At 46.0% G+C, this 21,665-nt stretch overlaps 2 protein-coding genes across 6 annotated transcripts in view; one reads left to right on the top strand and one right to left on the bottom strand.

Moving 5' to 3' along the window:
* BTBD9 (BTB domain containing 9) overlaps nt 1-13,604 on the bottom strand; it is a 435,326-nt gene extending 421,722 nt beyond the window's left edge. The window contains exon 1 of one of the 5 annotated variants that reach the window (XM_008262867.4): nt 13,467-13,604. Coding sequence is in view for 3 of the 5 variants with exons in the window: in XM_070074117.1 (XP_069930218.1) it covers nt 12,915-13,040 (126 nt within the window). In the remaining 2 variants the exon portion in view is untranslated. Of the gene's footprint in view, nt 1-12,914; nt 13,152-13,466 lie in introns of those variants that run through there. The other 4 variants (XM_017345091.3, XM_070074117.1, XM_070074119.1 and 1 more) reach the window with 4 other exon arrangements.
* On the top strand, nt 13,039-18,993 carry LOC127493266 (translation initiation factor IF-2). Its single transcript, XM_051855966.2, has 3 exons — nt 13,039-13,095; nt 13,194-17,845; nt 18,729-18,993. The coding sequence occupies exons 1-2, from the start codon at nt 13,039-13,041 to the stop codon at nt 14,052-14,054; spliced, it is 918 nt and encodes a 305-aa protein (XP_051711926.1). The 3' UTR covers nt 14,055-17,845; nt 18,729-18,993.
* Nucleotides 18,994-21,665: the final 2,672 nt, after the last annotated feature.

Genomic DNA, 21,665 nt, shown 5'->3' with positions numbered 1-21,665 from the left:
CTAAGTGTTTGGGCCCCTGCTACCCACGTGGAAGACCTGGAAGAAGCTCCCGGCTCCTGGCCTCAGCCTGGCCCTGCCCCAGGCATTGTAACCATCTGAGGAGTAAACCAGAGAATGGAAGATCTCTCTCTGTAACTGACTTTCAAATTAATTAATTAATTAATTTAAAAAAAAAGGAAAGAAATAAACCTTGGCCAGCGCCGCAGCTCACTAGGCTAATCCTCCACCTTGTGGTGCCGGCACACCGAGTTCTAGTCCCGGTCGGGGAGCCGGATTCTGTCCCGGTTGAGGCCAGCTCTCTGCTGTGGCCAGTGAGTGCAGTGGAGGATGGCCCAAGTACTTGGGCCCTGCACCCCGTGGGAGACCAGGAGAAGTACCTGGCTCCTGCCATCGGATCAGCCCGGTGTGCCGGCCATTGGAGGGTGAACCAACGGCAAAGGAAGACCTTTCTCTCTGTCTCTCTCTCTCACTGTCTACTCTGCCTGTCAAAAAATAAATAAATAAATAAACCTGGCCTAGATGCTTCAAAAATGCCAGCGTTGTAGAGACAAAATTGATGATTAAAGGAGATCCCCCCAAAAAGGCAACCAAATACACTTCTGAATGCACCTCATGGCTGTTTTTTTGGTTTTAAGACTTATTTTATTTGAAAGGCAGAGTTACAAAGTCAAAGATCTTCCATCTGCTAGTTCACTCCTCAAATGGCCCTAATGGTCGGGGTTGGGCCGGGCTGAAGCCAACAGTCTGGAATTCCGCTTGGTCTTCCACATGGGCAGGAGGGGGTGAAGTACTTGAGTCATCTTCCACTGCTTTCCCAGGCACATTAGCAGGGAGCTGGCTGGGAAGCCAAGCAGTGCTCTCACATGGGATGCTCCTTTAATCTGCTGCCTAGCAGATTAACCTGCTGCACCACAATGCCGGCAGCTGGTTTTATGCTTTGTTTTGTTTTTCTATGTTGGTTTTTTGTTGCCAGAAGTCTTTGTGGATAAGCCAATCAGGACAACTGATGAAGTACAAATAAGGCCTGTAGATCAGATAACAGCATTTGATGATCATAAGGTTATTAGGAAGAGAATATCCTTGTTGTTAGGAAATGTACACTGATGGTTTAGGCACTGTAGCTGTAACCTTCTACTGAATAGTTCAGGAGGAAAAAAGGGAGAGAAAAAAGGACACAACGAATGTAGTAACATATTAACACCTGGGGGATGTGATGAAGGTTGCATGAGAATTTTTGGACTATTACAATTTTTCTGTATGTGCAGAATTAGGCTAAAGTTAAAAGAGTCAGCACATAATTGACATTTGTTGGCAGTAACAGTGGTAAGCTAAGATCTGGTTAATGTCTAAAGACATAAAGTGCCAGAATATAACCCTAACCGTGATGTAGTCTGAAAAGTTTCCTCAACTAACCCCAGCATGTTCTATATACACTATCTGAAGAATGAACTTTGGCATACAATAGATATACTTAGGACCTCATACAAGGTGAGAAATCTGTAAAGTACCCAAAGGACTTTAATATAAATTAGCAGATTCATCTAAGCCATACAATCCAAAATCACCATCACTGTGCTCTATGAAAGGTGAGACGCGTGCCAAGACAGAGTAAGCACGTTTCTTCTAAAGTTTGGAAGGTAAATAAGATGAATTATCTTGCCTAGAAATGTTTTATTCTATTTTAGATTTTTTTAAGATTTATTTAAATCACAAGGAGAGGAGAAGCAGAGAGAGAGAGAGAGAGAGAGAGAGAGAGAGAGAGAGAGAATGAGAGTCTTCCATTGATAATTTACTCCCCAATTGGCCAAAACGGCCAGAGCTGCACCGATCCAAAGCCAGGAGCCAGGAGCTTCTTCTGGGTCTCCCATGTGGGCGCCACAGCACCGGCCCCTAGATTTGTTGTTTAAACTACTAGGTATGAATGGAACTGTATAAGAATAGATGTATAGGGGCCCCGCTGTGGTACAGCCAGTTAACGCCCTGGCCTGAAGGGTTGGCATCTCACATGGGTGCCAGTTCAAGTCCTGGCTGCTCCTCTTCAGATCCAGCTCTCTGCTATGGCCTGGGAAAGCAGTAGAAGATGGCCCAAGTGCTTGAGCCCCTGCACCAGCGTGGGAGACCCAGAAGAGGCTCCTGGCTTCAGATTGGTACAGCTGTGGCCATCTGGGGAGTGAACCAGAGGATAGAAGACCTCTCTCTCTCTCTCTGCCTCTTTCTCTCTGTTAACTCTGACTTTCAAATAAATAAATAAATCAATCTTTAAAAAAATATAGATGTAATAGATGTATAAAAGAGGACAAGAATGAAAGTATTCTGGCTGCATTAGTACCAAAGATAATATGGTAGATGAAAAACTTCAAGGACTCTAAATAAATCTGTAATTTATGAAAACTTCCTTTAAATTTAAAAAACCACTATCTTTTCTTCAGAGCATTTCCAAAAAACAGCGTCAATACACAAGACAGAAAAATTACATGGGCTGGAACACAAATTATTTCAGCTAAAGAAATGGCATCAGATGAAGAAGGATTTTTGATCGCCTAAAAATATGTCTACAGGGGCTGGCGCTATGGTGTAGTAGGTTAAGCATCCACCTGCGGTGCCGGCATCCCATAAGGGTGCCAGTTCATTCAGGTCCTGGCTGCTCCACTTCCAATCCAGCTCCCTGCTTACGGCCTGGGAAAGCAGTGAAAGATGGCCTGAGCATTAAGGTTCCTGGACCCATGTGGGAGACTAGGAAGAAGCTCCTGGCTTCTGCCTTCGGATCTGCCAACCTCCAGACATTGCGGCCATTTGGGGAGTGAAACAGCAGATGGAGGACCTCTCCAGACCTCTCTCTCTGTGCCTCAGTCTGGAACTCTGCCTCTCAAATAAATAAATAAATAAATCTTTTAAAAAATATATCTCCACAAATAATTTGATCTCATCCTCCCAAACCACCACCAAAAGGTATAGCCTAACTGCCTTCCCCTGAGTGTCGACTGGACTTAGGGACTCACTTGCACCAAACGGAATACAGCAGAAGTGACAGCATGTATATTCAAAATTGGACATAAAAGGTCTATGATTTCCTTCTTGCAAGACTTGCTCTTGAGGACGCCAACTGACACTGTGAAAGCTTGCAGTCCTGGAGAGACCAGAGGCCTCTGGACAGTCATTTGAGTGCACCAACCTGGAAGCAGATCCTCCAGGCCCAGTCAAGCCTTCACGCAGCTGCAGCACTGGTCCAATGCTTGACTGCAGCTCATCAGCTGCTCTGAGCCAGAACCATCAAGCTAAGCTGCTCCCGACTCCTGACCCACACAAACTGTGACATAAACAAAGTTATAGAACAAGAGATACCTAAAACAGGGTTTAATAATTGTTCCTTTTGCAGAACATAATTCTATAGAAATATTTACTCTGAAATTGACTGTTATTTACAAAGATAGAGTCTCTGTTTCCAGGAATGTGGGGGCTAGCATTGCGGCGTAGCAGGTAAAGCCACCGGCTGCAACACCAGCATCCCAAATGGGCACCAGTTTGTGTCCTGGCTACTCCACTTCCAATTCAGCTCCCTACTAATGGCCTGGGAAAAAGCAACAGAAGATGATCCAGTTGTTTGGACCTCTGCTACCCACATGAGAGACCTACATGAAGCTCCTGGCTTTGGCCTGGCCCAACCCTATCTGGGGAATAAACCAGCAGATGGAAGATCTCTCACCTTGTCTCTCCCTCTCTCTCTAACTCTTTCAAATAAGAAAATAAATTGTTTGTTTTTTGGGTATTTGTTGTTGGTGTTGTTTTTTCGGACAGAGTCCACAGAGGCACAAGGCCATAGGAGCTACAGTACCTGGTACCAGGACTTCGGGGACAAAGTTGAGTAGAACCCATAGAAAGTCGCACTGAGTGGATGCCCTGCCCACCCTGTCTTATCTCAGGAATTTGAAAGGCCAGTGTATGGATGGAGATCATGAAGCGTTTGGTAGTGTGGAAGAAGGTCCAGGGGTGTGCTTTGTAATTGGCCAGGGTCCAGGATCCCAAAGTACCTCAAATCCCCAAGGGGAGAGCAAGGTTGACAGGAGATCCTGGATCCGAGTCACAACACCAATGTAAGGCTACCACAAAACACATCAAACACCAGAGTTAGAGGAAAGGTTTATTGTAGGGTGGGGGAAGCCAGACAGGCCAGGAGAAGAGGATGACGGGGGGGGGGGGGGGGGGGTTGAGAGAGAGATCAAGAGAGAAGGTGAAGAAGAAAGAGCTCTGGAGAAAAAGCAATAAATCTTTAAAAATAAGTACGTTTTCAGGAATGACTAAAATAGGACCAAAAAAATGACTCCCTCAAAATGCCAGGGATAAATCAAATTAGAATAACCATATTAAACCATTACTAGAACTTATTTATTCTGTAGATTAAAAAAATAAACATTTTGGCAGAAGAAATAAGTGGTATGGAGAGAATGGAGGCATATACTGGGGGTAAGGTTTTAAGAAATTTTAAGAGAGAGTTCTGGATTTACTTTAAATGCCATTAGTTTGACAAAGTACAGGTCCTCCTCTAAAAGACTCTGCATCTGTACATAAAGAAGTGGGAAATCTGAACTTCGATGTAAAATTTCCTGTCAGTCAACTTCAAAAAAAAAAAAAAAAAAAAAAAAACAACAACAACTGAGGTCAAATATCTTCCCAAGAGAATCAGCACTGCGATTTCTCACTGTCCAGCACTCCTCCCCCTCCATCCCTAACTACACTAATTGTATCAGCTAGTCTCTAAACTCTAACTTCTGCCAGCAACCTTTCCTAAATCAGAAGTGAGACTGTATTTCCCCATTAGGACACTTGCATGCTAGGGTCCCATGTCAACCAGAAACTGACACAAAGGAGAAAGATCACACATCAGCCTGGGGCTGAGGCCCTGTCCTGCCCTCACGTGCTGAACTACAAATGTCTCCTTATTCTGGAACTAAGTGCTTTGTTAGCAAAATAGGGATAATGTCTAATTTACAAGGTTATTATTATTATAAAGATTCATTACCACCTGTATACAGAAAGGCCAGGCATAATGTAACCACTCAATAAATAGCAGCTGCTTGTTAATAACCCTTTTGCTTATCTGTACTAATGGTATACTTTGGTTTGTTTTATTTTTTGTGGCAAAAGACTATCCTTTTTCAAAAGATTCATTTATTTCAAAGGCAGAGTGACAGAGAGAAAAGGAGACACAGAGATCTTCCATCTGCTGGCTCACTACCCAAACAGCCAGAACAGGCAGGGCTGGCCCAGGCTGAAGTCATATATGGGTGGCAGGATCCCAGGCATCATCCGCTAACTTCCCAGACACATTAGCAGGAAGCTGGATCCAAAGTGGAGCAGCAAGAACTCAAATCAGCACTGTAATATGGAACGCCAGTATCACAAGCGATGGCTTAACCTACTGTGACAAGACACCTATCCTAGGGGCACTTTGCAAACCAAGAAAACAAGGACCCAAGCCATCAGAATATATTTGTGCCTCATACTCAGATGCAAAGGGATGTCCAGGGGGTTAACATGGACTTGGGACTCATCATAATTTCTGAAATATAGTATTTTATAAGCTGAAATCAAAACTGAGTACTTAATCAATAAGCCCAAGTACCTACTGTATAATCAATATTTATATAAACTGGAACCAGCATTGTGGCTGGTAAAACTGCCACCTGGGGCACTAGCATCCCATATAGGCGCTGGTTTGAGTCCTGCTACTTCACTTCTGATCTAGCTCTCTGCTAATGGCCTGGGAAAAGTAAAAGATGGCCCAAGTACTTGGGCCCCCACTACCCACGTAAAGACCTCAAAGAAGCTCCTAGCTTCTAGCCTCAGCCTGGCCCAGCCCCAGCTATGGTGGCCATCTGAGAAGTAAACCAGCTGATGAAAGATTTCTGTCTCTCCCCCTCTCTATTACTCTTTCAAATAAATAAATAAATCTTTAAAAATATATATTTATATAAACTTATCATATACTTTATAGAACTCCAAATAACTTTCCCCTCTATAACAAATTTTATTACTAAAATGGTTCAAGTCTCAGCTACTTCATTTTCAACCCAGCTTCCTGCTTAATGTGCCTGAGAAGGCAGTAGATGGTAGTCCAAGCACTTGCGATCCTGCCACCCAGTGGGAGATTCAAACAGACTTTTGGTTTTCGCCTGGCCCAATAGTTGTCACAGCCATTTGGGGATTGAACCAGTGGCAGATGGAAGATACCTCTGTCTCTCCCTCTCTGACACTCTGCCTTTCAATTAAACAAATAAACAATTCTAACTTTAAGATCTATATATCTCCATACTTTTCATGGCCCTTGGGCCCTTGCATACATAAGGCTGAACGAATTTAACTTCCAATTCTCAATGTCTGTCCTTCTCAATATAAGCTTAAGTTTGTAAAAGGCATCTTTTCCAACAATATACATGTGTGTACACATTGCTTCCTAATAAAGCAAGTCTTAAGAGGCCAGGGCAATTATAATTTCTCCAGGCCCAGCACTTCATACGGTTCTGGTGCACAGTAAGTGCTTAATCAATCAATGTTAGTTGGGAGAACAAATAAGAGAACAGGCACCGAGGAGGCATGACGGGCAGCTAGCTTGTCAGCCATAAAGCTCCATTTTAACTTCTGAAATCCCTTCACAAATGTGTTTATAACTTGGCACAGCTAGTTTTATTTCCTTAAAAATGGAAATCCTTTATAACTTCCTAACTGAGAAAAGGGCTAATATTTGTCCTATGCCAGAAGACCTCAGTACATACGGCATGTAAGACCCAAGTTCTATCAGCAAACAAGGAATATGTCCTTAGATTTAGATTCTTCTACTTACATGTTCCTATGTTAGCACCTCCTCCTGTTTCTTTCCTTCATATTTTGCCCATTACATCTACCTACCTGAAAACTTTGCAGGAACAGCGAGAATACTTATATTATGTGCCTCCCTTCTCAAACTCCAGGACTCAAATTGGAATCTTGAGGCATATTAACAATAATTTCTCAGATGTATTGTCATTGGAAGGGCGAGGGGCTGACGTGGCACAGTGGGTAAAGCCACCACCTGAGACTCTGGTGTCCCATATGGGCATGGGTTCAGGTCCTGTCTGCTCCACTTCCGATCCAGCTCCCGCTATAGGCCCGGGAAGGGCAGTGGAAGATGGTCCAAGTACCCCTGACACCCACGTGGGAGACCTGGATAAAGCTTCTGGCTTTGCCCTGGCCCAGCCCCAGCCATTGCGGCCATCTGGGGAGCAAATCAATGGATGAAAGATTCTCTCTCTCTGGATGAGTGGGTGTGGGTCGCCCTCTGTAACTGACTTTCAAGTGAATAAATAAATCTGTGCCAAAAAAAAAAAAAAAAAAGAGGAGGGGGGGGAGGAGCTCTAACACAAAGTCAAATACACAACAGCTACATAGCAGAAATTTCCCATAGTTCTCCTGTGTGTGTGTAAAATTGGAAAGTGTCCTCCCCTTGACTCAGCAGACTCAAGAGAATGAATGAAATCTGTGTGTGAGGTACATGCAATTATGCATAAGGACGGCGTAAGCCACTTCAAAGGTTCACTGAAGCCCTGCTAGGTCCCAGGCATTACACTAGACTGTAGAAGACACAAGGAAGATGACAGGAGGGCTATGAAATTAGAAACCATACTGGTGGACCTAAAGCGTCCGGAGGCTGTTAAACTCTCCATTCTTCTCCAAAACTCTCTCCTGGTTCTCCACTAATCCCAACCTCTGCATTAGTGCCTATGCCAGTTCCTCTTCTTTCATCCTCCCTGTAAGTCAGTGGTTCTCAAAGTGTGGGCCTGGGAACAGCAGCATTAACATTTGGGAATTTGTTCAAAATGCAGCTTCTCAAGCCCTAACCCAGACCTACTAAAGCAGAAGAATATGGAGGTGGGACCCAGAAATTCATGTCCCACCAAGGCCTCGAACTGTCTGATGCGTGCTCATGTTTGAGAACTGCTCTGGTTTGAGTGTGGCCCCCAAAGCTGACATGTTGGAAACCTCACTCCCAATGCACGTGCTGAGGAGGAACCTTTAGAAGGTAATTAGGCCAGGAGGCTTCTGTCCTCATAAATGACTTAACACTGTTGCCGTGGGAACGGGTTCCTTACAAGGGATGAGTTCAGCCCTCTTTGCTGTCCCTCAGCCATGTGACGCCTCTGTCATGTGATGACATGGCAAGAAGGCCCTCACCAGTGCTGGCATCTTAATCTTGCAATTCCCGGCCTCCAGAACTATGAGGAAATAAACTTCTATTCTTTATAAATTATCTGCTCTGATATTATGTTACAGCAGCACAAAACAGACCAAGACAAGAATTGATCTAAGTTTAAACACCAATTTAAGTGACTTCCAAAAGTTCCATGCACTGTCCTTTCCAGAAATGACTCTGCATTTCTGAGGGGTAGCCGGACCCTTCTACTACCTCTACATGTACTACTGCTAACAATACAAGGGGTTTTCAAAAAGGTCATGGGAGGTGCATATTATAAAAACTGCATGGATTTCACATCTTTTTGCACCAAAATAAACTTTCCCACAAACTTCTGAAGTACCCTCATCACACCAACAGCTGCCACTTATTAAACATTTATAAGCTAGACATGTGCAAATTGCTACACCCTTGAGTGTATCTTTTTTTTTTTTTTTTTTTTTTTTGACAGGTAGAGTGGACAGTGAGAGAGAGAGAGACAGAGAGAAAGGTCTTCCTTTGCCGTTGGTTCACCCTCCAATGGCCGCCGCGGCCGGCGCACCGCGCTGATCCGATGGCAGGAGCCAGGTGCTTCTCCTGGTCTCCCATGGGGTGCAGGGCCCAAGCACCTGGGCCATCCTCCACTGCACTCCCTGGCCACAGCAGAGAGCTGGCCTGGAAGAGGGGCAACCGGGACAGAATCCGGCGCCTCGACCGGGACTAGAACCTGTTGTGCCGGCGCCGCAAGGCGGAGGATTAGCCTGGTGAGCCACGGCGCCGGCCTCCCTTGAGTGTATCTTAAAAACCATAATTATTCCTTAATTTGGAAAAAGAGTTAAGAGCTAGAGGTTAAATAACTTGCCCAAGGTCACCCAGCCAATAAATGGAAAAGCCCAGATTTAACCTCAGGTCTTCCTAACTCCAAAGTCCACAAACTACTACATTAACATGTTTCCTAGATGGCTGTGGGCTCCCGCAGCCTGGGCTGTCACCTACATTACAACTGTGCCTAACCTTCTCATAATCCCTAAAGAATTCCCACCTGCCTAGTGGATCTTGCTGAACTCCTCACAAAGACATGAAAATGAACATGCCATCACTTCTTCTCTCCTCCACAAATGTATTCCTTCTCCTGATTAGTGTCTTCATGGTCAACCAGCTGCTCAAGCTAGTCATGTCATCTTTGATTTCTCACTCTCCTTGACTTCTAGTTGGTCATAACATTTAGACTTTGACCTCTAAAATGTCTCTCGGGCAGGAAACTGGCACGGTGGTTTAGATATTGTGTGGGGTGCCCATGTCCCTTAGTGTGAGTCCCAGCTCTGCTTCCAATTCCATCTTCCTGCTAACACATAACATGGGAAGCAGCAGGTGATGGCTCAAGTATCCGGGTCCCTGCCACCCATGGGGGAGAGCTGGAATGATTTACCAGCGCCTGCCTGCAGCATGGCCCAGACCTAGCTATTACAGACATTTGAGGAGCAAACCAGCAGGTAGAATCAATCTCTCTCTCTCTCCCTGCCTTTGAAATAAAACAAAAGTAAATAATAAAAAAAAAAAAAGTAAGTCTCTACAATCTCTCCACTCCCACTGTCCTCCTTCAGATTATCAACAATTCTCATCTACACTCTAACTGGTTTTCCCTGTCTCTCCATTCTAATACAATCTACACATGACCTGCTAATTAGTTTTCTGATCTGATTCTTCTACCTTCCACTGCTCTCCACTGCCAATTCACTGGGGTAAGCTGGGGAGTCTAGGCATTTTAGAAGGCAGTGGGAGATCCCCTCATAATTTGTTCCCAAAAACATTTTTCCTGTCTTATCTCTGCTGCCATGCAACAATCCTACAATAAACAACTAAGTTATCTCCAACAACACCATTCAGTTTTAATTTGCAGCAACTCTGGTTGTCCACTCTGCCTGAAATGTCTCCTTCTACCTTTACGGGTGCCAAAATCCTACTCAACCTTCACAGCGAAGTTCCATCCTCTTCTCTTCAATGCTTTCCTTGACTATTAGCTTTTCCCCCAGCCAAACAAATGATCTATTCCCCAGCACTTTAATTCATTCCCAAAGTGATCACCTTATCACAACATATAATGGCTATGGTTTATCTCCTCTCATGAACAGTTAGTATGTCAGAGAGTATACTGTGTCTTATTCATCTATGTCTCCCCAGCACCCAGCAGAGTGGCTAGCCTTAGCCAGTACTCGATAAATATTTGCTGAGTTGTTAAATAATGCAACATTTGCTGTTGTAACTTTACACGTTTTGGTTCACAATTCAACTTCAGCCTTACACACCACTAAAATAGAGTTTTTATATAATGAAAGATGTAACAAAACCAAAGGTTGGGGGCCGGCACTGTGACATAGTAGGTTATGCCTCTGCCTGAGGCGCCAGCATCCCATATGGGCACTGGTTCTTGTTCCGGCTGCTCTTCTTGCAACCCAGCTCTCTGCTATGGCCTGGGAGAGCAGTGGAAGATGCTTGGGCCCCTGCACCATGTGGGAGACCTGGAAGAAACTTCTGGCTCCGTGGCTTCAGATCAGCTCCGCTCCAGCCACTGTGGCCATTTGAGGAGTGAACCAGTGGATGGAAGACTTTCTCTCTGTCTCTCCCTCTCTCTGTCTGTAACTCTACCTCTCAAATAAATATTTTTTAAAAAAGTTCAACATTCAGCAGCAGTATCTTTATTCAATTCTTTTTGTCAGCTTTTTAAAGATTTATTTATTTATGTGAAAGGCAGTGACACAGAGAGAGAGGGAGGGACAAAGAGAGAGATCTTCCATCCTACTGCTGCTTCACTACCCAAATCCTGGCCAAAGCCAGGAGCCAGGAACTCCACTCAGTTACCATGAAAGTAGCAGGGACACATGTACTTGGACCATCGTTTACTGCCTTTCCAGGAGCATTAGCAGGAAGCTGGATTGGAAGTGGGTGAGCCAGGCAGGACTCAACTGGCACTCCAATATGGCATGCCACCATTGCAAGCTGCAGCTTAACCTGCTGCACCACAACACCCAACCCTGGTAACATTTTTTAATTTCCTTCTTCAGGCAGACTCCTTTACCAAGTAATATTACTTGCATTTTTTTTTTACAGGACCAGGAATAACTACAAACCTCATAGTCTACTATAAAAAATAATCCCAGGCAAAACTGTGTCACTGAGCATGGCTAGATGACTACTTTCTATACATTTCAGTAAATTTCCAATAGAACGGCCCGAGCACATCAGGTCGATTTTAGAAACTGAGACACACATTGCTGACTACCACCCTTAGTGAGGCACTCATCCCAATTAGTAACTGAAATCGAAATTATGTAACAACCTGATTCTGTTTGAACCATAGTATCTTTTAAGTAAGGATAAAATTTACTCTTTATTACAATTAACAGAACTCCATGCCACCCTGCAAACAGATGCCTTGTTATCCGTGGGACACCTATAAGCCCGCCTTAGTCTTTAATGTTTTTCCTTCCCAGACTGCCAAACCTTATTTCTTTAATATTTCCCTTTGAGAGACCTGCTCCAGTCACCAGACCTGTAGACTCCTCAGTATATCCTCTGTCGACCAAATTCTCAGTAGGTGATTTCTTACCTCTTTTCTAATTCAAAATTTGCACTTCTTTCAAAGACTAGTTCAAATATTACCTCTTCCAAAGAGCTCCCTAACAGCCCGAATATCCCATCTTTTCTAAATTTCTACAGGACTGCAAAGTACTCGGGCAGCCCTCACATAGCACTAGTTTGCCTACTACCTCATTTGCTTTCACAATTCTTTCATAAACATAAAGATGCTTCCTTCTCCCAGGTAGACCGTGTGCTCTTGAAGGAAGAAGTCAGGCCTTCAGTCGTTCGTCACCCCCAAATCTTCTTGCCACATCTAGCCTAACAGTGGGAGTAAAAGGGGCCACTTCTGTAAGTACTCGCAGGTAATGAGCGGAACAGAAATGCGATCCGTGCAGAGAGCAACCACTATGCATAAATGATGCAACACAGTATCCCTCAGGTATCTGTTGCATACCCACTCTGCAGCAAGCACTTTTCCAGGTGCTGGAGACACACAAACCGGGAGGAAGAAAACACAGGCGATTCCTGTCCTATACCTCGTACAGTCCTGAGAGGGAGACTTTGCCTTGTGAGCGCTCTAAGTGTTACAGAAACAGGGCTGCTACCGGTCCCAGGACGGAAGAACCTCAGGCAACCCTCAGTTGTTGGACTGAATCACAGGATATTACAGCTGGATGAAAACTTAGAAGTTGTCCTCCTTAATTTCCTGGCAAAACTTCTGATTACGTTCCAGCGTGGTCTCTCTCTCCCCCCACCGGTTCTAAGCATTGCCCCAGGAAGAAGGAACTCCTAAGAGGCTGGCTTCCTGCCGGCCTCCGACACGCCTCTCCCTCCAAGACGGCAGGAACCAGGACCACCACGCGTCCTCCCGAGAAGGGAGCCGCTGCACGTCTACACTCGGGACTAACTCCCCCGTCCAACACCGCGCAGCCCACACGCTGAACTCCCTCTTGTCTCCACGTCCTGGGCAAGCAACAAGCAAAAAACAGGGCTTCCACACTTCCCTGGCCCTGTCAATGACAAAATCCCAACACGGTTCTGGAAGATGTAACAACACAAAGTAAGCAGAGAGGGGGGCGGGCAGCCCTTCGGCCTCCAACGTGACAGGTGCCGAGGAAGCCCGCGCACGTACATGTGAGGCCGGACACCGCCCGCAACAGGTCAGCCGCCCGCCGGCTACACTCGCGGGGGGCCTTCCCCGGGTCGCCATGGGTGTGTCTGAGGCCGCACGCAGGCACTGATTCACAACTCTCTCCATGACAACCGGCTCCGACTCTGAGCCCGGCCGCGGCGGGGGCGACGAGGGCCCGGCGGTCCCAAACTTTCCGAACCCCAGCCCCGGGGTCCCCGGTTCCGCCTCCTCCCGGTCTCAGGCTGCCGCGTCCGACACAGACTGCGGGGCGGCTGAGAGAACTCGGGCTTCCCTTCAGTCTTCTGTTTGGGAGCCCCCCACCCCCAGTTACCTCCTTCCCACCTCCCTTTCCAGGACTCCCGCCTCCCCGAGCGCCGGGGCCCAGAAACTGACCCTCGTCAGCCCCCGTCCCCAGCCCTTCCCCGCCCCCCGGAAAAAAGCGGCGGAGGGGCGTGGAGCGGCGCGCGCGGGTACGGTGGGGGCGCGCGCCCCCGGGCCCGCGCAGCAGGTGCGGCCAGGCCCCACCTCCCCTACGAGGCCCCGGCTACTCACCCCAACGATGTTCCTCAGCGACCTAGCCGCCCGCACAGACGCCTCTTCCGCCTGCTGCACGCGCGCCTCGTAGCCACCGCCCCCTCGGCCGCTGCCGTCGCCGCCGTCCTCGCCGCCGCCGCCGCCGCCGCGGCGCGCGCCCGCTCTCACGCACAGCGCCGTGGCCGCGCACGCGCCTCTGCGCGCTGGCGTCACTTAGCAACCGATCGACCGCGGGCCGGCGAGTCCCAGGGTTTAGGGCCCCGGGGAGAACTTGGGCGGGTTCCGCCGCTTTCCCCCCTCAGCGGCCCGACCTGCTGGCCCTCCCGAGCAAGGGCCCAGGGCGTGGCTGCCCTTCCCGCACCTGGCTGCGGGAGAGTCGCGTCAGCCCACGTCACTGTATGGCGTCACCGGGCACGTCACTGCGGATGGCAAGGTCCGGGCGCCTGTGGTGGCGAGAGCGGTGGCCTCGTCCAGACTGGCGCGGGCCGGATGGGCAGCTTCTGCCGGGTGCAGGATGGGTCTGGGTGCGCGGTTGTCGAGGGCTGCTGGGGGCGTGACGAACCGAGCCATGCTCGTCCAGTCTACACTGGAAAGTTGCGAAGCTAAAGCAGATTAATATGGGAAAAGACGCTTTGTAAAGCGTAACGCCCACCAGACTTGACAGTGTCTTTCTCTTACAAGAAGGCCGTGGGGCGAGAGCAATGAGGAACACATTGGAACAATGGCGTTAGTGAATCTGGGTGCAAATGCGACTCTGGGTGATGTTGGCAAGTCCGTCCCCCTAGGGCCTTGGGCAAGCTGGGGCACCGGGGTGCGGGAGTGGGGGCGAAGCTGGGAAGGACTTAGTTCCAGGCAAGGGAAACTTCGTGAACAGGACGTGGGAATGGACATGGGGCAGGGAGACTCCAGACAAGGTGGGGTAAGAACTTCAGCGGTGGGAACGTGGAAGAGGGGCTAGATGTGGGTAGGTCTGACTGCATTGAGAAGTGAGCAGCCAGCTGTCCAGTGCGGGTGCTGGGGTTGGTGGTAGTGAGGTTTAGTAAGATCAGAAGGCCGGGTTATCCACAGGTGTGTACCTTTCTAAATAGCGGTGGACACTCCTAAGGAGGATGGTCAGATTGTGCCGGCCATGATGATGAGATCAAATGCGGGCACATTTGTTGGGGAGACGCTTATTCTGCACCCGCAGTGTCTCCTTCCGTGTGGAATGGCATCATTAGAACAACCCCAGCTGTTCCCTGTACCTGTGCCCACCCAGGAGGGTGGAGTGACTTCCTGACTGATGAACTGAAAAGGAGAAAGGGCATGTGAACTCCATGCCATTCTTTTTCTCATCAAAGAGGGAACTGCCCTGGTTCCTCCTCTGCTGCTTTGGGGTGAGGGTGCTTGGTGCAGGGCTACAAAGCCAGTAAACCTGTTTAATTCCAGCGTGCAGCATTAGGAAATCCTCGCCATAGGTGATGGCCATCTTTGTCCTGTTGTACAGAATAATGCTTCCCACTGACCCCCTGCCCGTGATACCCATATTCTGAGCTCTAGAACCTGTTCCCTTACTTGGCAAGGGGAACTTTACAGATGCGATTAAATTAAGGCTCTGAGGCAATTATCCTGGATCACCGGACTGGAAGCGGAGGGAGAGAATGGGAACAGATGTAAGGATGGAAGCAGAGGAGAGAGAGAGAAATTTGAAAATGAGACACTGTTGGCCTCCAAATGGACCCAAGGAATGCAGGCAGCCTTATGGGGGTGGGGACACGTTTTTCTGCCAAGGGCCATGTGGATATTTATAACATCATGCCTGGGCCATAGGCAATTATCAGCTTAAAAATTCACCTGCTGTAGACTTAGTGGATTTCAGGTCTCCCCTGTCCTTGCCTTGGCAGCACCAGACCAGTTGATTTCATGGGCCTTATACTGCCTGCAGTTCAGATGTTCTCCACCCCTGCTAGAAGGTAGACAGAGCAAGAAAACGGATTCTTCCCTAGAGCTCCCAGAAGGAACACAGCCCTGACCACATCTCCACGGCCAGACTCACCTTGAGAGTTATAAGCTAATAAATTTGTATTGGTTAAAGTCACTAAGCTTGTGGTAATTTGTTGCAACAGCAAAAGGAAACTAATACAGTCAGTAATAAAAAGTAATTGGTTTCCTGCAACATTCTCTTTTATCAGGAAAAGAAGGGTACCACTTTTTGGGCCCCTTCAGAGATGATAGCAATGTGGTGGTGACTTGATTGACAGCACCTCCACAGCCAGAGGGAACGCCCCATATATAGTCAAATTATCCAAAAATGAGAAAAGTTGAGTTAAAATAAAAGCAGATCTGGAGAACACTAACCCATGTAATGGATATTTTAAGCCCTAAGCATAGATGAGATTGATCAGGGAGAAAATATAGAAGGAATAATGAGTAGAAAGGATAGAGCCCCCTGGGACCCACTTTATTTGAAAGAGTTACAGCAGAGAAAGGTCTTATATCCACTGGTTTAATCCCCAAGTGGCCAATCTGAAGCCAAGAGCCAGGAGATTCTTCCGGGTCTCCCATGTGAGTGCAGAGGCCCAAGCACTTGGGCCATCTTCTGCTGCTTTCCCAGGCCATCTGCAGGGAGCTGGATGAGAAGTGAAGCAGCCAGCCCTGAAACCGGCACCCATATGGGATGCTGGCACTGCAAGGTGGAGGCTCAGCCTACAGCACCAGCCCCAGAATGCACCAACTTTGAAAGCAGGTGGAGAGTGACCAGAAGCCCACAAAGTTTGAGAAAGAGTGGCGAGAAAGAGTGGCAAGGAAGATGAAAGGAGAATGAGGTGAATGTAGTGCCTTGGAAGTCAAGGTAGGAAAGACGTGCAAGATGGAAGGGGATCCATGGAGCTAGAAACAACAAATAGTTCAAGTATATCTAGGGCTAGAAAGCACTGACTGGATTTAGCAAAAGAATGATTAGTGTGGGGCTGGTGCTGTGGCATAGCAGGTAAAGCCACCACCTTCAATGCTGGCATCCCATATGGGTGCCAATTTGAGTCCCGGCTTCTCCACTTCCAATCCAGCTCTCTGCTATGGCCTAGGAAAGCAGTAGATGGCCCAGGTGCTTGGGCCCCTGCACCCTGTGGGAGACTGGAAGAAGCTCCTGGCTTCAGATTGGCCCAGTTGCAGCTGTTGCAGCCACTTGGAGAGTGAACCAGCAGATGGAAAACTTTTTTCTCTGTCTCTCTGCCTTTCAAATAAATAATAAATATATCTTTAAAAAAAAAAAAAAAGAATGATGGGTGACAGCAATAGCAACTTCAGTGGGTAGCGGAGGCAGACGCCAAATCACTGGGTCTACAAAGCAGATCAGTGTAGTGGATTGGCCTCTGGCTGGGCTGATGGGAGTGGGATGTTCTAGTCTCAGTCCTGGCCATTGACTAGCTAGATAACCTTGGGCAAATCACTCAATTTTCCAGGTTTTAGCTTTACCATCTGTCAAAGGAGAGGCTCGGGCTGAGTCTATAATTTTCACATTAATTCTTAGATGATCCTACTAACTTTATATTATGTTATTTTACCCGTAACTGCACCTTCCAAATCCTACCCAGATCACTTCACCAAACATTAAGAGTCAGTACATATGTGCCAGTTTGGAGAGGGAGAAACACATAAGTATTATTTGTTGCCATATGTAAGGTATAAATGTACTGTAATGATAACAGAATCTGCAGGAGGTGACATGAGGGCTATATAAAGGGATACAGTTGAGGGATCTATCAGGTGTACCTAATGGAAGTTAAGGAGCTGTCCTTACCTGCACTGGGTAGGTACTGTATACCTCAGAAGTGAGCAGGAGTTACCAGGGTGTATCTCCACAGGGACAAAAAAACCAGGAGCACTGTGCTGAGCTGGTGGTGCCACTTACTACCCTCCAGGTAGTCTTGTTTTCATCTGAAGGAATATTTATGTATAGTTATTTCTAAACTATAACTGTTTATTTGAAAAAAAAATGGCCACAAATAAAAGTTAAATGCAAGAGTAATTGATTTATCTTCGCAGCAGATCCAAAAGGAAACATATTTATTGTTGTAAATGCCGTGCTGTAGCACATTTGCTTATCTAGTCCTCATAGATCATCTCCTTTAATTTTGCAGACACTGGATTACTGTATCGACCACTGACATTGTATCTCAGTTTCAGCAGGTAACGCTGCCCAGGGTCATAAAGCAGTTCAGCAGTAGAAGAAGATTTAGACCCAGCACAGGCTTTGTCTCTCCAGGAAACCTTCCCTCAGGCTCTTCGTTGATTTAAGTGCCCTTCCTCTGCAATTATGGACAGAACACGTACATATATATTTGACCACTTCTGCAGTCATACTGGGGCTTACTATGTGCCAGCCGCATGGTGTGTGTGTTACCGCATTTCAATCTGAGGTAGGTGATATTATTAATCACATTAATCATTAGCCTCTGAAGTAGGTGATCTTATTAATCACAATATTTTTAATAAATCAAGCAAAGACACAGAAAGGTTAACTAATTCCTCAAGGTCACACGGTTAATAAATGATGAAGACGGCATTCAGATCCAGGTAGCTGGGGCTTAGAGTTCATGCTGTTAACCCCCAGAGGGCCAGCTTCACACCGTGTACCCTCTGCTGACATTGAGGGATTCTAGAAGACACGGCCCACAGAACTCGCTGGTGCATTTACCATAGGACTGTGTGTGTGACAGCACTCCGTGTTCCTTGTATGAATACAGGAGAATTTTCTCTCAGAGTCAGAAGTCGTGAAACATTTGACTACCCTTGAGTAACAGATGTGTTTTCTTTTTATAAGTAATGTGTATTACATAACTAGCTGCTTTTTTTCCCTTTTCGCTTTGACTGCCAAGACGCTGTGGGTAAATTCGTTGGCTGAGCATTTGTAACTGGGTGTTTTGGCCTGCATAGCACACTGTTAGAAATTTTTCAAAATAAATAAGGGGAAAAGTAATCTAATTCTGGTCTTTATTTTATAAATTGTGAACATGTATACTTTTACAGATAGAAACAATAAATTGTGCTTTTAAAAGAAAGATTGTAGCTTCAAATGATTTCTCATGCTTTGACTCTGCAGATACAAAGTAGTTTCAGGTTAAGTTGCTTGAGTTAAACATAGAGTCCCAGTTCTTAGAAAACTAGGACTCGAGCTTGAAAGTCCAGATCAATAGAACTGCTGCTCAGGCAGATCAGAAAGTATTTCATGGCCTATAAAATAGCCAAGTTGTGGCCCTTCTTGCTTTATCCTGTATTTAAATAATTTGAAACCATTTTTAGATACCTAGATATCTTTTCCTGAATAAAAAAAAAAAAAGAAGAAGAAATTTCATTATCGGCCTGGGAAAGCAGTAGAAAATGGCCCAAATGCTTGGGCCCCTGCACCCATGTGGGAGACCCAGAAGAAGCTCCTGAATTTGGATGGGACCAGCTCCGGCTGTTGCAGCCACTTGGGGAGTGAACCAGCAAATGGAAGACCTTTCTCTCTGTCTCTCCTTCTCTCTGTAACTCTATCTCTCAAATAAATAAGTAAAATCTGTAAAAAGTCCGTTGTCTTCCTGTATGCTAATGATACTTTATTTTGATGAATTTTAATATGTAGTTGATTTTGTTCATTTGTCAGAAAGAATGAATTGAGATCATCTGTTACAAACTAAAATGATTATTTCAGAGTATGTCCTTGAATTCCATTGACTTAGATCCGGCCACTAAATATCAGATTAATTTCTTAATGTTTTGCAAGTAACTCTTTCAGATGGATTTATAGGCCAGCTACTTTGCTAAAAGCCAGACATTTCCTGAGAGCATTATTCAAGTTTTTCCGTAGTCAGACTGAGCAACTAATAGATTATTTGCAAATTGTTCAGTCCAAGCCCTCATTCTCCAGCAGAGCAGTGCAGTGCGGGAACAAAGCCCAGGCAGGTGGGCTTGCGTTCTGGACTCGGCCCAGCAGGCTGTGGCCCTGTGGGCTGAGCCGCCAGGTGTGCCAGATGTGCAATCTATTGATCTCTAACTGTGGCAACTGCTGTAGACTTCAGGAAAAAGACAAAAAAGTCAGTCTGTGGGTTTGCAGACCTTCTGCTCCTCTGGGTAAAAATTGATAATCTTGAACACTTGCCTTTTTTTTTTTTTTTTTTTTTTTTTTTTTTGAGGAAAATCCTGGATTGCCTGTAAGGGCTCCTTCCTTCCACTACCATGTGAGAGGAATGTCTTTATTTAGGTGAGAAACTTAATGGATGACTCACTCATCACAAGAGGCTGTCAGCCCCCTACCATCTGCTGATCAGATTCCTGAGTTCCAAACAATGTGTGGAAACAGATTTCAAAACATTCCTAGACAATAGAATTAAAAGATAAATTTAATCTGTGCATAGTCTGAAGGTCCCTTGTACCTGCCCTCGGTAATCCACACTGTATTAGCTGATCCATCAGAAAACCACAGACCTGACCCCCACGGAAACCTTAACCACCTCCTGCCAACACTGTTTTACTGACTTGTGTTGTGAGTGCTGTGTCCTCTGCGTGCGCTAAGGGATTCTAGAAGAGAATGTGCCACGACACTCACTGGTACACTTACCACAGGACTGCTACTGGGTGCTGATCACCTGTATTCCCTACGGGAAATCCCATGAAAGGGTTCTCCTTTAGAACCAAGCATCGTGAAGTGCTTGCTACCCTTGAGTAACTGATGTGTCTTTAGTACAGACAAGCCAATTATATAATTCAATGTATTTCCCTTTTCACTTCGGCTGCCATTAAGCTCTGAGTCAAACTTGTGACTCAATTTTAGCACCTGGGTAGGAACCTAGAGTCTGTGTATCTGCATTCTAATTTGCCCTCTGCTCTGCCCTTCTATTTAAATAAGTGTTTTTCTTTTGTCTGATTTATCTATACATTTCTGTGTTCTGTGTGTAATTGTTCTACCCACCTCAACTGAAGGGGGCAACCTCAAATGAAGGGGCGACTGACAGAACAGGAGAAATTATTTGCAAACTATGCAATTGATAATTAATAACCAGACAATATAAAGAAAGAAACACCACCACAACAAAACAACCCAGTGAAGAAATGGACAAAGGACTTAAACAGGCGTTTCTCAAAAGAGGAAATCCAAATGGCCAATGGACAAATGAGAAAATGCTCAGGATCGCTAACTATCAGGGCAACGCGAATCAAAACCACAATAAGGTTTCACCTCACCCCCATTAGAATGGCTTTCATACAGAAATCAGCAAACAAAAATGCTGGCGAGGATGTAGGGAAAAAGATACCCTAAACCACTGTTGGTATAGCCACTGTAGAAGATAGTATGGAGATACCTCAGAAACCAGAATATAGACCTACCATATGACCCAGCCATCCCTGGGAATCTACCCAAAGGAAATGAAATCAGCATATGAAAGAGTTATCTGTACTCTCATGTTCATTGCAGCTCAATTCATGGAAAACTATGCAGTGGTAAAAAAAAAATGAAATCCTATCGTTTGTAACAAAATGGATGAAATTATCATACTTAATGGAATAAGCCTGTCCCAAAAGGACAAATACCATAAGTTCTCCCTGATCGGTGATAGCTAACAGAGTACATGAAAGGTAATCTATAGAAGTGAGATTGACACTTCGAGATGCAATGACTTTGAATAGCCTTTGTCTCGAATGTTGAGAAAGAGTTTTTTCTTACTATTTGTTGAACACTTTACTTAGTATAGAGTTAATCGTATGTGTATAAAGTTCATTAAAAATAGATCTTAGTAAAAAATAAGAATGAGAACAGGAGAAGGAGGAGGAAGAGGAGTGGGAGTGTGGGTGGGTGGGTAGGTATGGTGGGAAGAATTACTGTGTTCCTAAAATTGTACTTAGGAAATGAAACCTTAAATGTTTCTGGAGAGAAAAAAAGTTGTCTTTGAAAAAGGCTAGGAAAATGGTAAATATGCTCATGCTAACTATATTATGCCTAGTTCCTGGTCCTCACTTCAGGCAAAAATTAAAACTTAGGGGCTGGCACTGTGGTGTAGCAGGTAAAGCCTCCACCTGGGGGCCAGTTCTACTCCCAGCTGCTCCTCTTCCGAGCCAGCTCTCTGCTGTGGCCTAGGAAAGCAGTAGAAGATGGCCCAAGTCCTTGGGCCCCTGCACCCGTGTGGGAGACCTTGAAGAAGCTCCTGGCTCCTGGCTTCAGATCATCACAGCTCCAGCTGTTGCAGCTATGTGGGGAGTGAA

This window comes from Oryctolagus cuniculus, chromosome 5, assembly GCF_964237555.1.
Source record: "Oryctolagus cuniculus chromosome 5, mOryCun1.1, whole genome shotgun sequence".
NCBI lineage: Eukaryota > Metazoa > Chordata > Mammalia > Lagomorpha > Leporidae > Oryctolagus > Oryctolagus cuniculus.
This window is presented reverse-complemented; position numbering and strand designations above follow the sequence as displayed.